The 14,781-nt window shown below is 28.7% G+C and overlaps 2 protein-coding genes across 5 annotated transcripts; one reads left to right on the top strand and one right to left on the bottom strand.

Moving 5' to 3' along the window:
- Positions 1-1,165: 1,165 nt before the first annotated feature.
- On the top strand, positions 1,166-9,474 carry LOC127285504 (general transcription factor 3C polypeptide 1). The gene is made up of 12 exons (XM_051311559.1): positions 1,166-1,489; positions 1,673-1,857; positions 1,932-2,558; positions 2,636-2,798; positions 2,903-3,801; positions 3,919-4,272; positions 4,361-4,601; positions 4,679-7,752; positions 7,843-8,321; positions 8,530-8,722; positions 8,975-9,062; positions 9,197-9,474. Exons 1-12 carry the CDS (start codon positions 1,390-1,392, stop codon positions 9,313-9,315), a joined length of 6,522 nt encoding a protein of 2,173 aa, XP_051167516.1. The 5' UTR covers positions 1,166-1,389; the 3' UTR covers positions 9,316-9,474.
- A 2-nt stretch (positions 9,475-9,476) lies between these two features.
- LOC127285517 (ras-related protein Rab-7a) lies at positions 9,477-14,421 on the bottom strand. 4 transcript variants are annotated; one of them, XM_051311589.1, is made up of 6 exons: positions 14,294-14,421; positions 12,471-12,585; positions 11,283-11,479; positions 10,973-11,191; positions 10,699-10,836; positions 9,477-10,619 (listed from the first exon to the last, which is right to left on the bottom strand). In XM_051311589.1, exons 3-6 carry the CDS (start codon positions 11,460-11,462, stop codon positions 10,533-10,535), a joined length of 624 nt encoding a protein of 207 aa, XP_051167546.1. In that variant the 5' UTR covers positions 11,463-11,479; positions 12,471-12,585; positions 14,294-14,421; the 3' UTR covers positions 9,477-10,532. The 4 variants fall into 4 exon arrangements, with proteins under 4 accessions (XP_051167546.1, XP_051167547.1, XP_051167545.1 ...); XM_051311590.1 differs by lacking the exon at positions 14,294-14,421 and adding an exon at positions 14,265-14,283; XM_051311588.1 differs by lacking the exon at positions 14,294-14,421 and adding an exon at positions 13,156-13,418.
- Between the last annotated feature and the right edge of the window lie 360 nt (positions 14,422-14,781).

The following is a 14,781-nucleotide window of genomic DNA, read 5'->3' as shown; positions in this document are numbered from 1 at the left end:
AATTGTTGCGGTTACCTCTCAGGAAAAAAATATATAATAAAGATCAAATATTAAACTGGGATGAATCACAGTGCTTCACTGATTCAATTATATCATATATATGTATAGTAAAATAACGTACTTGAAAACATACGAAGCTCACTTTGCAAGAGTGTTTTTCATAAAGGGCAATCACGTCAATTGACACTCAAATATTATTTTTGAATGGTGGGGAAACCACAAATTATGATTACGATATCCCTTTTTATTTCATTTTATATCAGATTCGAAAATGATAAGTGCGCAACCTCTTTGCCTTTATATATATATCGTTTTTCTTATCAATATAAGAATTTTTTTCTTTATCTATTTATAAAAATTTACACCTATAATTATAAACGTATAATTTTTATATTTTCTCTAATATATTAATAAAGAGGGAATGTTAAATTATTTTGCTATAAAGGTCAAGAATTTTGAGATTATAAATGTATATATCAAATATTTGAAAACAACACTTATCAAATAGATATTTATTTGACTGATTCACGTATTTTAATTGATTTTAAAAAAATAATTTGCAAAATTTAAAATATTCAATTATATTCAGTTCATAATCAATTATATTTAAAATTAGTTTTGTATTTTAATTAATTATTGTTATGACTGCTATTCTAAGGAACTTTGACCTAGTGCCGGATCTAGACATTTATAAGAGTCTCGAATAGGGAAATTAAATGATTATATCATTATCATTAATGTTGTAGGTGTATTTAAAAATATCATTTAATTTTTTAAATTTAAAAGATCATTAATTTAATTATTCATTTTGATAACTAATAAAATTATTTACATCAAAAAATGAAATACTTTTATATGAAAATTAAAACAAATTTATACACTATTTAAAATAAAAATAACTGAGAAATATTAATTAACAGTTCATATTAATTCATATACTATATTTCAATTTAGTTTAATTCAATTAATCACATTTTTTAATTTTTCAAATAAAAATTGTTAAAAAATACTTTTTTAAATTCTTATGATAAAGTAGAAAATTGTAATTTCATTTGTCGGTAAGTTACCGAATCATTTACTATTTTAAATTTCATCCACTACGATATAAAAGGAGCTGCGATCAATAAAAAACATTTCTACAGTTTTCTACTTTTTTACTTTTTATATATATTGAAAAAAAACTTGTGTTTTTTTTGCGATTATTTTCATCAAAAAATGAATTCTATTCCATTTTTTATCCTCATCAGAAAATGTTTATTAAAAGTAGTTAAAACATAGTTAATAAGTAGTGTTGATTAATTTGAGAGATATGTAAATAAAATGTGATATTTTTTAACATAAAGTTCTAATGTAACATATATAGATGAAACATAACCTATAATTATAATAATGGAGTTAAGAAATTTTATGATAAACTCATCAGTTGATTTAGTCGATTGTGTGATTGATGAAGTTTCTTTAGAGGGTTTAGATGGAATAACTTTAGAAGGTTTGTAAATTATTTTTTATATATTATTGTCAACCTAACCTTAAAATTTGTTTTGCAATTGTACTTTCGACACATTGACCGGAAAAAGAAATCGATATGATAAACTTTTCTTAACAAAATATTTTCACCTGATTTGTCACATTTTTTTTTTTTTTTGTAAACATATTATTTAAATTTTCTTAGCATTATGGCAACGAATGTCTCTTCGTCTTCACGAAGAATTACCACTGACAGAATCGTTAATGGAACAAATCTGGTCAACATGTTCAAAAGTCAAAGGCTTTATGTTCTACGAATTAAAAAAAGCAAGAGAGCCACTTATTATTTTCGATCGTTTTGAATTATTAAATGAAGATGAAAAGAAAGCAGTGAGTCAACGAAATTATATCTATTTATAATTTTTAAACTAATATCCAAATTAATATAATTCTAAAATTTTCAGAAAATACCAAAAGATATTTATCCTCATTTTCCAATTGACGATTTACGAAATGGCATTAGAGGATCATGTTCATCGTATAATACTCGCGTGGACATTACCCTTGATGCAAGATATTATGCATTGGAAGATATAATAAGTAATTACGGTCAAAAATTTATTATAGTTGCTTCGCAAAGTTTAAGGGAACGTGCCTTGGTAGGTGACACAGCATGTCCAATAATGGAAATGAATGTTTTGCAATATTGTTTTCTCGAAAGAGTTGGACGTGCTCGTTATCATGGCGATGTATCAAGTGGTAAAACTGGCATTGGTTCAATTTCCGATGATCCAAAATCATTGTTTTATCATCGAAAATTTTTATTAAAACAAAAATTAATTACAAAACAAGCCTATTCCGAACGAGTTTCAGGGAACAGTTACAGTGGTAGTTTACTTCATCTAACAAGATTTTACGTTGAAAGAAGACCAAAATTTATTCTTCTATCCGAAATTATAATCAATTATCTAAAATCAAAGCCCAACTATATGTCAAGTTATGACGAATTAAAGGAAAAATTAGAGTTAAAAGTTCCTTTAAAAAAGATTTTTAAGACACCGATACTAAAAACAATTATTAGAACGGATATTGTAAGTTGAAAGAAAAAATTAATTAGAATTTGTCTTCTTTCTTTTTTGCTGTATTTTTATTTACTTGTCTATTTCAGAAAGTAGCATATGGAAATTTAAATCCACAAGCTAATGAAATAGGTAAAAACGGATGTAGTATAGCTGAGAAAATAGTGAGAGCTATTCAACTTGTGGATCCGAATATTGATATCAATCAATTTTGGGGAAAACATGATGGACCAGACGAAGAAGAATCTTACGGTATTTTATTATCTATTCTATCACTATTATTATAATTATTATTAAATGATAAATAGTATTTTAGCAAATTTATCAGTTTTTGTTAAAAAAAATTTCTTTTTCAGATTTGGATACATCGAGGCAAAAATTAAATATATCATATCTAAAGCAAGCGAATCGTTTTGTGGAAGAGTCTCGTCAACAAGGATTAAGTCAAACGGAACTTGGTGCAAAACTCGGTATGACAAAATTACACACACGAACAATTCTACGAAATTTAGTCAAAACACGAATAGTCGCAACTTACATGAATGACGTTGGTAAGCAAAGAGTCACAAAATATATAGCGAAAAAGTATGAACATTCGAGTCAAATGAGTAAACAATTAATGCAAGAAATGGACAAAATGAAAGAATTCAATCGTACCTCTCAAGAAGAAAAAAATAATGATCGTCCACCAGTGAATGAACCAGTAAATCCACCAGTTAAACAATTAGTGAATCAAATACCGAATTTACCACCAGAAGTTCCTCCAGAAGAAATTTATCCAATGGATGATCATGATGATGTTCAATTTACCGATGAATTGCAAACAAATCATGTTGAACGTGACGAACAATTATTTATTAGTGTTAATAAAATTTTTGCAAAATACAAAAATTTAAAATCACGAATTAAGTTTCGTTATACTTATTTAAATCTCGCACAACTTCGCGCTACTACTTTCTGGAATCAAAGTCAAGAAACATTTGAATCACAAGATACACAAAATGAAAATCAAACTCCAATTATTAATAAAATGCCAAATACAATTCCCTCTAATAGTAGCGTTTTCAAAGATGTTAAAACAAAAATTGTCGCTTCAAGTGGTGGGAAAAAGAAGGGTCAAGTTACCGGTTTTTTGGAAAATTTTAAAAACACCAACAAGAAAAATGTCACCTATCGATTATTGAAACGAGCGAATCTTATTATTGAGGCGGTGAAACAAAAGAAAGTTATCGACGACACTTCAAAACTTCTCAAGGTTCGTAGACATTAAGAACTTATTTATTTTCCTTAAAAAGCATTAAATAAAATTTAATTTTTGAGAAAATAATTAGTCACTAAATATTTAATTAATTAACACAAATGGTTTTTACAGATGATCAAAGAAGAAGAGGATAAGGAAGGCTATTTCGTGAGGATCGATAAAAGATCATTGGCAAGGGTATTGCAAAGACTAGCAAAGGATAATTTAGTAAAATACATTAAACTAACACTCAGTGACAATGCAAGACAAAAAGTCGTTACCTACATTTGTGATCCAAGTATCGATAAAAATCATTCTCTCATTCAATCAGCTGTTGAGCAAGCAAAAATCAAATTTTGTTTGCTACGAGCACCAAACGTAAGGGCATCAAAACAATCTAGTCTCTCCAAAAAGGAACAAAATTTAACTTCATTATATACTTCCGACAGTCTTGAAGTTGCAAACGTTAATCTATTCCTCGATCCTGTACGTATTAATTTAGTATACAATTTTCAAATTTAATATTAAACATTTAAAATATAAATTGCTATAAATTAAATTTTTGAATTTACAGAAAATTGGAAAGAAATATGGTTACAGTCCAAAGTTCTTAAGAATGAAAGCGTTACACAATCTTTTATTCTACTTGGTCTACGAGCATCATGGAGAATATCAAAATTCAGGAGAGGAACAATTAGAAAAATTTCGCGAAGAAGGAATTTTTATTGACGATGAATTAGAGTCAAAAATGAATGATATCTACACAAATGAAATCGGTTGGAAAATGTTTATTCCACCTCTAACGAAACATCCCGGTAAATAAATTTCCCATTCAAGTTTTTAATGATTCTAAATTTTCGATAAATACTAAAAAAAAAAATAATTCTTTCAGGCTGGTCAGATGGATGGGCTCTAATGTGCGACATTCTCATTCGTCTACCACTCTCAATTTTCGTGAAAGTCTACAACATTCCATACGTGATACCAGATCTTGAATCCTATTTAGATCATCCAATTAAGAAACATTTTCTAGTTAAAGACATCTCGCCATTTTTAAGAAATATTCTCCTAAAATCGCGCAAATACATTTTTGTTATTCACGAAACAATAACACGTCTCTGTTATCTTGGTCTTGTTCAATTTGGTCCACAGAAACTCAAAGAAAAAGATCAAATCTTTTTATTTCTTAATCGTCACGCTCAACTCACGGATACAACAACCTCTTCCGTCAGCTATCATCGAATTGAGGAGAAATCATATCCAGTGAGAGAATATGAATTTAAATCATTGTTGGATGTCGATAAATATTGGTACGATATGTGGGAAATTTGTGTACATACATCATTGGGTGGTCGATTAGCCGTTCAAGGGAAAGATATTTTATTGGAAGATCTACCGAAAAAAGCCGAAATGATAAAAGCGGCAAAACCACGTGATCCAAATCATGTTCACGAAAATGATAACGGTCAAGTACCCGGTGATCATCAAGGAGCAGCTGGACTCGATTCTGCATTATTTGCTCATTTAAAACGAAATTGGACATGGGGTCACAATAATTACAGCTATCAACAATATAAAACATCGCAAAATAATCGAAACATCGTTTCAGAGGTGGGACCAAAATCATTGGAAGAAGCTATTCAAGATTCGACATATGGAGGCACAAAAGAGGTACGATACAAGAAAATATCATACAAGACGACGGCCAAGACAAAAACTACAACAACGATATCAAATGTCGAAAAGGAAGTTAAGGATACGAGCAAAACATCATCATCGAAGGTTCCAACAAAGAAAAAGTCCTATGTTCGTCGAGTGATGCCACGAAAGAAAACCGTGAAAAAACGTGTAAAATACGACGAAGTCGATTATCGTGCTCTTCAACGAATGGATAAACTTCGTGTCGATTGGGAGCCACACGAGGACAATATTCTTTTAATGTGCAAAGTCGCCATGATGTATCTCTTTCCAAATCCTCGTAAACAATTTGTTACTTTTATCGCCGTGCGCGATACCCTCAGAACCTATTCAAATTGTTCAAACAACAAAACATCACGCGCCTGTCAACGAAGATTGCTCTACATGCTCAAACAACCGCAAACAATAAGTAGCGTAATGCTCGGTATCGAGGAGATCAAACAAAATTACTTTGTAAATAAACGTTTCAATGGTCTTGTCGATCGTATCAAAGGCGAATGTCACAATCCCGTTGAGTACGAAGAAAAAGTAGCAAAAATCTTTAAAGAATTAGTTGCCTACATCTCGAGAAAATATTACGATATTTCAAACATGGAACCAAGAGAACCAGTGATGGTACCACAAACAATTCAAGCTTTCAATCTCATTTATGACTTGAGACATCCATCAAAAGTCCTTCATCCCAAGGGTTTCACAAAAGACGTCAAAAATCTCAACGAAATCAACGTGGCAGTTATCAGTACCGTCATTCACAGTTCCATGTGTTCCGGCAAAGATCGCCGAAGCTGGGCCTATCAATTATTCAAAATTTATCAACAATACTCCGAGACAAATCTTCGTGCCGCAATATTCAAAATTCGAAGTGATCAAATGGTATCAATACGAAAAGGCACATTGAGATCAAGCACACAAAAAAGTGGCAATTGCATGCCAATGACCAACGCTCAATATCAATTAAGTCTCAATTATTATTATAAATTTCAAACCAAATGGCCTTACAGTGTCTTCTCTGAATCATACAATCTTCTCTACAAATTAATTCAATGGCAATGCGAGAATCAAAGTCCAGAATTAAATTTCACCGTTCCATCAAATGTCCCAGGTATTGAAGTGTTACCAATTACAGGTGGAATTGTTGCCGGTATTCACGATTTTTTCGCCAAAGATCAATTAGATTTTGATATTGAAATGCCTGATCAGGTCATTATGTTAGATCCCCGTTTACAAGAAAAGAACGATGTTTATTTAAAAATTGCCAAAAGATATCAATCACTCTTGATGAATTATGCCTATGCAACAAACTCATCCACACCAAGGATGGAATCTCAAAATCGAGCAATTCTCCAAGCAATTGAAGATAAACAAGATCATCATGTTCCTCATGCGGAAATAATGCAGAGACCATTAATCAAAAAAGGAACAATTGATGACAATTTCACAATTGAAAATGCAAATACCGTTTTCATTGAGGAACCACAAATTTTATCTAATCAAACCGATGGTACTTTACAAAACATCGAAGCGATTAATGTCCGTGGTATTAAACGATGTCCTGACGATAGCGAAGATGAACAAATTGTTAAACGACCTAAAATCAAATCCGAAAAAGATGATTGCGATGTACAGATAAAGCCTATTTGTGTAAGAAACATTAGACAATTCTACTCAAAGAATTTACAAAAAGCTGAAGCACTTTTAGGAAGTATTAAAGAACCAAGTCGAACACTACAAAAAGTTGTGGAACTAGAAAATGCAAATTCAAAATTAAAAGAATCGAAAAAAGATATTGACGTAGATCCACTTCAAGTTGATCATATATCAAATGAAGAGCAAGAAGAATTTGAACCACGACCACCTCGTCGTTGTCCAAGTGAATTTTATTATACACGATTTGGAATGTTAAAAATGCATCAAGAACACAATGAACTTACATTGGCTGACAGTCATCATGCTCATGATTTTTTTGTCGTCAATTCTTTCAATATTTTTTATAAATTAACATTATCAGATGTTGATGGACCGAGAAAATTGGATGTGCATCAAGGTTACGAAATTCCCTCGGATATATTACCATTGAAATTGAATACAGTCAATAAATTATTGAATAAAATTAAAAAGAACGCAATTTTTCCAAAACAAGTCACATCCTATCAGGAATTTCAACAAATTGTGATGGACAACGTAAGAATTCCCTGGGCTATAATTCATGCCGTTTGTATGTTTATAAAAGAAAAAAAAGAATTGGGAGCAACTTTATTAGACCTCTCCGTAAGTATTTTTTCATTTTACAAATTAAAATTAATTTTTTTTTTTAATTTATAAAATTAAATTATTAATTTTTTTTCATTTATTATCTAGACGACATTCGACTGTATTGGCGATGCACTTTGTGATATTCTCACAATATTAACGGAATATTGTCAAATTTTACGATCTGGTGTTACGTGCGTTCGTTATATTCATCAACAACATGCCGATCCATGGCTAATTAATTCATGTAAAATTCTTCGCCTCGAACAAGAAGCACAACAACCTGTACCAAAAGGATCTGCCTATATTTTAAATGATAATGCAAATTCGCAGACAAATTCTGATGAAATAATACCAAAGCAAGAGATCAATTCTCCCGAGAGAATGGAACAAGATGAAGAAAATGATATTGTTAATAATTTTGACGAACAAGATAAATCGAAAGATGATGATGATGATAGTAATGAACAAGAGGAGGAAGAATGTGACAATGAAGATGATTTTACGTTAAGACGAAGCTCTAGAAAAAGGAAAAGAATGGAAAAAGACAAGGAGATTCTTCGAGTTGAACAAATGTTCAATTCAAAGTATGTTAAATAGAAATTTAATTTTTACATCAAACGTTATCATACTTTTAAAAAGTAAAAAAATAATTTTTTTTTTCTCAAAGTAAAATTATTCAAAATCCTTTCTAAATTTCACTTAAAGGATATTTTTTTCTATTTCTATTTTCTAAAATGAATTTATTGTTATGGATAAAACAGAATGTTTATTTTTTACTTTTTGCAATTTCAGTCCATCAGAGGAAGTAAAAGTAGTAATAAAACCATGGATTCATGTTGACGGTAGTCTTAATCGACGAGTACTTGATAGAATGATGGGAGCAATTTTATCGTACTGCATAAAACATCCAGGAGTTATGTTAAATAAAATACAAAATCGATTTATTCCAGCGCTTCAACCTTTCCACACAAGAGAACTAGTCGAGGTTAGTACAAAACTAAAAATTTATTACCAAAAAAAAAATAATATTAACCTATTTTTAGAAAATAAATATCATTTAAAAAATGTTTAAAAATAACCTTATAATTAATATTATAAAACTTGATTAAATAATTGAAATTTGTATAAATTTTACTATTACAATTTAAAAAAATTAATTATTTAATCATTTTTTAAATAGTATAAAGTTTTTATATTAAAGAGACAATCAAAAAATTAATTGAAAAAATATCCACAGATACTTATTGAATTGGGATGTCTGAATGTACGAGTTTTAAAACCACAACGAGTTACTCTTTTTTCAATACCAACTGATTTAAAATTTTGTGAGTATAAAACTTTTAATTAAAAATTTTTTAAACAAAATTAAAACAATCTCAAAATACAAGTCTTTTAATTGCAAAATAATATGCAAATGATAAAAAAAAAATGATAATTTTCCTTTTGTTTGTTTTTTTAGCGGGAAATCCTGGATTGTCACAGGAAGAGGAATTAGTGATCGAACCGGAAATTGGAGCAACTTTACGTTTTGGCACATATTTGAGCAATAAGACTTATACTTCCGATTTTCTTACGTGATATAATTAAAAGTATTTTGTTTAAGGTCAATGCATCGCTAAAAAGCTGTCTGTGTTCATTTCTCTTTCTTGAGTGATTTTTTTTTCGTTTTTTTTTTGTTACATACCTAGGTTAAAATGTTCTACATCAGAGTAATAAATTAATAAAAATACACATCAATATTTGGAGTATAATATATATGATAGATTTCTTTCTGCAACTGTATAACAGTGACGTAACTACAAAAAAACAACCAAATTCGTCATAATTTTTTTCCCACACTTCATTGAGTTGCCACTTTTTTTTTAAAATTATTATTTTACAGGATTATTGAGCTTAAGCTCTGTAAAATCTGCTTTCTTTATATATAATAATAATCCGACAAACTCTCTTTTTAACTGCATGCAGAAAAAGTTTTTTTTTTTACCTTATCCCTTAATAATATTCTAACGATGCAATAAAAATCTCAATAGATTATAATTACCCAATATTACTGTTTAAAGATTACGAACACGTAATAAATTGAATAAGCCTATGTGTACCTCACTCTCATTTAAAGTGATGTTTACTACTTAAAAAATGTATAACATAAGAAAAAAAAATGATTGCTAAATTGTTAACCACTTCGTACAAAAAGGATGGTGGTTTCATTTCATCTAATTATATAAACACAAGGCGAAAAACATAGTCTGTGTCTGTAATTTTTTAACAGATTTTTTTCTTTTCTGTTCACAATGGAACATTACACGACGATACAGAAATACGTTACAATAATTTCTAAACATTCGAGAAATTGGTCGCCGCGTTTAAGTTTTCTATCTATCTCTCTCTCTCTCTCTCACTCTCTCTCGCTATTTTTCTCTCCTAATAGAGATTATTTTCCCGCAATTCTCTGTGATATTTACAGGTAAAAATCTGTATTTAATTTATTCTATTTGATAGTCAATCAATCAGACACAGAATTATTGGCAACAATGATCGAAACGATCTGAGTATGTTTTCGATCATAACGCAAATGGTCAGTTTAAAAAATAGTAAAATAATTATAATAATAATAATAATAGAGATACATTCACTGGAATTTTTTTTTAGCAAGAGCTCTCAGTGATTGCAGTGCTTCTTTGCAAAAAATTTTTTTGCGCAGAGATTCTCAAAATTAATAATTCAACCTGCGCTGCTTTTTTTTGTTTTTGTTTTAACCATACACGTTCAAAAAAAAACTTGTCTATTTTTGATACCTAACAAGCACAAGAATCTCCTTTGCCATTATTCCTTTGGTCGTTGGTAAGTTTTATCTGATCGGGAAATTCATTGTAGAGTTCCACCTATTAATTCAAAATTTACATAATATTTAGTCCCTCAAAAATTCTCGAGTCTAAAAAATGTAAATTCACAAATACTCACCTCACTTTCTTGAGCTAGAGCATTTTTCGCTATCGTTTGAAAAGCTTGTTCAACGTTAATTCCTTCTTTCGCACTAGTTTCGAAATAGGGAATATTATTTTTCGACTGACACCACTGTTGAGCTCTTTTGGTGGATACCTAAAAGAAAAGTCTTCATTAGAAACGAAATAAAAAAACATTTCAATATTTAAAAAAAATATTCAAATTTAAAAGCCAGTTATTTTTAAATGATAACCAACGACGATAATGTATGTTAATACAAAATAAATTTTACCGCTCTATTTTCAAGTTCCACTTTATTTCCAACAACAACAAATGGAAAATTGTCTGGATCTCTTGGCGAGGCTTGTATTAAAAACTCGTCCCTCCAAGAGTCTAATGATTTGAATGATGTTGGTGCTGCGACGTCAAATACAAGAACACAGCAATCTGCACCTCGATAAAATGCAACTCCAAGGGATTGGAATCTTTCTTGACCTGCAGTGTCCCAAATCTAAAAAAAGAAAAGAAATTCCAAGGTGATTCTTTTTTTTTCTATTTCAAAAAGCGATATTTGAATTTAATGAATATGGATATTTATTTACCTGCATTGTAACTATCCTATCGTCGACCATAACTTCTTTTGTGAGAAAATCAGCGCCAATTGTCGCTTTATATTGATTGCTGAATTTTTTGTTGACATATTGGTTCATCAGCGAAGTTTTACCCACACCCGAATCACCCAGAATGATAACTTTCAGTAGTACTTTCTTGCGAAACGCCATTTTTTTTGTCCTATTTTCTGTTAGAAGTAGGTTTAAATAATAAATTCAACCTCCCCATTTAACGCTTTATCCTAACATGCATTAACGCTATCTAATTATTATTACGCACACTAAATGTTATTTGTTAAATAAATTACATTTAACTTTTCTAGAAGAAAAAAGAAAAGCAAGATTGGAGGTAACAGGCGCAAAATTAATATTCAAGCAGATTTTACAGAGATATTTTTACAAACAATGAATAATTTTTTGGTGAAATAATGAACAATTTTTATAAATAAATAAATAAATAAATAAATAAATATATATATAAACCAATGATCAATGTGTGTAGATATTAAATATTCAGACATCCCAATTTTTCCAAGCATTTTATGTGATAAATGGAAAACAGTGTGTTAAGATTTGGTCACCACGTGTGTAAAATAAAAGGAATCTTCAGTGGAATGGTTGAAGTAAGTGCATGCTAAGTGCAAAATTCAGCAGTAAAAATAAACATTCTGTGATAAATTTGAGTCATAAATATATTGGATATTTATAAACTCTCAAAGCATTCAATTTTAAACCATCGAATTTCAAAACCTTTTTTCAAATGAGTCGATAAAATGATAGCAACAGAAGCAAAGTATCAAACTTCATGTGTTCAAGGGAAAAAAAAGTGTCAATATGCTGACAAACGATTTTAATTGATAGAAATAATAAGATTAAAAAAAATAATTACATCAGCACTCGTGATATTTCAATGACAATCATTTTCTCAGGAATTTATAAACATTCAAACTATTTTAATTCTTTAGAAACAAAAAAAATTTTTTTTAACTATTTCAAAAAATATTTTCAAAATATTAAAAATATTTTTAACAATTTAAAATGTTTTAAACATTTGGAAAATATTTTTAATTTTAAATAAATTATTAAACAATGAAAAATATACATAAAAACACTTTCAAAACACGCAAAAAAAAAGCAGGAAAACAGTAATTACAGTAAATAAAATTTTAAGACTCTTACCTTATACACCAAGCTGGAGCTCAAGAAATGATGAAAGAAATTCAAATCGCTTTGATTACAAAACAGATAATGTCGTCAATACATCCTCGTTGTGATTCAATCTGGAAATGAATATCTGTAACAGAAAACACAGCTCACATGAAATGATATGGATTATATGAAGAATGTCATTAAAAAGAATTAATAAAGTATTTTAAATGATATAAACAAAAATCACTGAAAAAAAATCGCAATAAAAACACTCTAAGTCTATTAACAAATAAAAACGCGTGTGTGTGTTTCTAACAATGGAATACCTTGCTAACAACGCAGAAAACAAATCTTAGAAAGTATTGACAACTAAGTAACTGGTTAAATTTATCGCGACAGGTTAAATATTGTTGCAAACATGTTAATTAGAAGATTAATGCGTCGACAATATTGTAAAGGATTCAAGTCCGTTGATTCCAAATGATTCATATCAAACGTCAAATGGAAAAATACACCCCCTTTTTTAAATGACGTATCACTGAAAAATTCTTTCTTTATTACAAGAAAACAATAAGACGCACAACACGATTGACAATATTCAAGACATATTGTCAAAGCTCAGATAATGGGTTAGTTTAATTTGTAGTAGGTAAATTATTTCAATAAATGATACACGAGAAATATTAATTATTCTTTACAAATGTTTCCGACTTACTTTGTAATGATCAAAGCTTTTTAGAAACCTGTCAACACGCGATCTTACTACTTGAGGAACACTTTTGATTGACACAACAAGTCCTTTGGCAATATGTCGTATTACAACGCGAACACTTTATATCACAGTCAATTAAACAAGTTTAATGGTTGAAACTTTATGAAAATAACTTGAAATTTAGAGAAATTGGAGCAATGATAATTCCTACTCCAACAGTGCACACAAAGAAAATGGCGTTGTATGAAATCACGAGTGTAATCAACGATGTCGTCACTTGTTCACCAGGACTGGGTAGGTGGCGCGCGCAATATTCATGCGTAACTTAAGTAAAAGCAACTGTGACATTTGGCGGGTAATTTGAAAAGTCCTAAAGAATGATAAGAGTTTTAAATACAATAAAATAAATTTTGTAACTAGTTAATAAAGATTAGTAATTTTTTGTATAAGTAAAAATTAATTAATAAATAATAAATAAAAATTAATTATAATTATTAATTACGTCTCACATGAATAAATATTGTATAAATAAACTATTTTAATTAATTAATTAAATTTGCATCTGGAGATGTGAATAAATAATTTTTCAATTATGTAATTAAATCAAAATTTTTTTAAAAAAAAAAAAAAGGAAACAATTTTTTTTGTCAAGAAAAAACTAAATAAAATTTGTTTCAATTTAAAATTGAAAAATATAAATAAAAAATAAATATAAAAATTAATTTTTTCAAAAAATTATTTATTAGATAATTAAAAGTTAATTAAAAACACTTTTGTCGCAAAAGTAATAATGATTAAATAATAAAAAATAAAAAAAAAATTCATATTTATCTTAAAAAAAATAACAATTTTTCGAGAACGCGTATATTTTTGTAATCTACGTAAAACGTATAAATTTTACAAGTAAATTAAAAGTAAAATGTTGTAGGTACTCAACCTTGGTTCAACTTGAAAATAATGCATCAACACGTAGAAAGGAAGAAAGTGTATATGAATTATCAAAATGTGTTGGCTACAAATGTCAAAACACTAGTGACATTGGATAAAAAGCACCTTGAAAATTTTACTATTATAATAAAGATATTTTACAATAGAAGAAAAAAAACACTTACTAAATATAAAATTTATGGGCATTACTCACGGAATTTTTGTCAAAAAATAAAAGTGGACTGTGCACTGTGCTCTTTCGTTTATTGACGATAATTGACAAATTGCTTACGACAATCACAGCAGACAAACACAAGGGATCGCGCCCAGTTCATTTATCCCCCTTTTATATAATTCATTCAAAAATATATCGTTTAGAAAATTATTTGTGATATTTAAAAAAAAAAAATATTAAATAAAATTTTCCCTCACATAGGAGTATTTGATTAATTATCGAGATTTGAATACTTTTAAAAAAATTTATTTTTAAGAAAAAAATATAAATAATTAAAAGCCGTTTATCTAATATGGGATTTATGATAATTATATCAACTGGAAAAATTTTGATTGAATCAAATAAATATTCATTTAAACCAAATAGTTTTTACTTGAATCAAATAAACAGTATATTTGAATCAATAAAATTTTTGTATTTGAAGGAAAAATGATTAAATTTTTTAAAATAAAAAAATATTCAAATTG

The sequence above is a fragment of the Leptopilina boulardi genome, unplaced genomic scaffold, assembly GCF_019393585.1.
Source record: "Leptopilina boulardi isolate dan_hultmark-lab unplaced genomic scaffold, ZJU_Lbou_2.1 LbouV2_333, whole genome shotgun sequence".
In the NCBI taxonomy this organism is placed as follows: Eukaryota; Metazoa; Arthropoda; class Insecta; order Hymenoptera; family Figitidae; genus Leptopilina; species Leptopilina boulardi.
The sequence above is the reverse complement of the archived record's forward strand: the minus strand, read 5'-3'. Positions and strand labels throughout refer to the sequence as shown.

Bases quoted from the DNA above. Each gene is read 5' to 3' on its own strand.
- LOC127285504 (XM_051311559.1), top strand. From the start codon at position 1,390: ATGGAGTTAAGAAATTTTATGATAAACTCATCAGTTGATTTAGTCGAT. The intron at 2,799-2,902 runs GTATTTTATTAT...TTTCTTTTTCAG, and splicing joins AGACGAAGAAGAATCTTACG to ATTTGGATACATCGAGGCAA. The intron at 8,322-8,529 runs GTATGTTAAATA...TTGCAATTTCAG, and splicing joins GAACAAATGTTCAATTCAAA to TCCATCAGAGGAAGTAAAAG.
- LOC127285517 (XM_051311589.1), bottom strand. From the start codon at position 11,462: ATGGCGTTTCGCAAGAAAGTACTACTGAAAGTTATCATTCTGGGTGAT. The intron at 11,192-11,282 runs GTAAATAAATAT...TTCTTTTTTTAG, and splicing joins ATAGGATAGTTACAATGCAG to ATTTGGGACACTGCAGGTCA. The intron at 10,620-10,698 runs GTGAGTATTTGT...TTGAATTAATAG, and splicing joins CTCTAGCTCAAGAAAGTGAG to GTGGAACTCTACAATGAATT.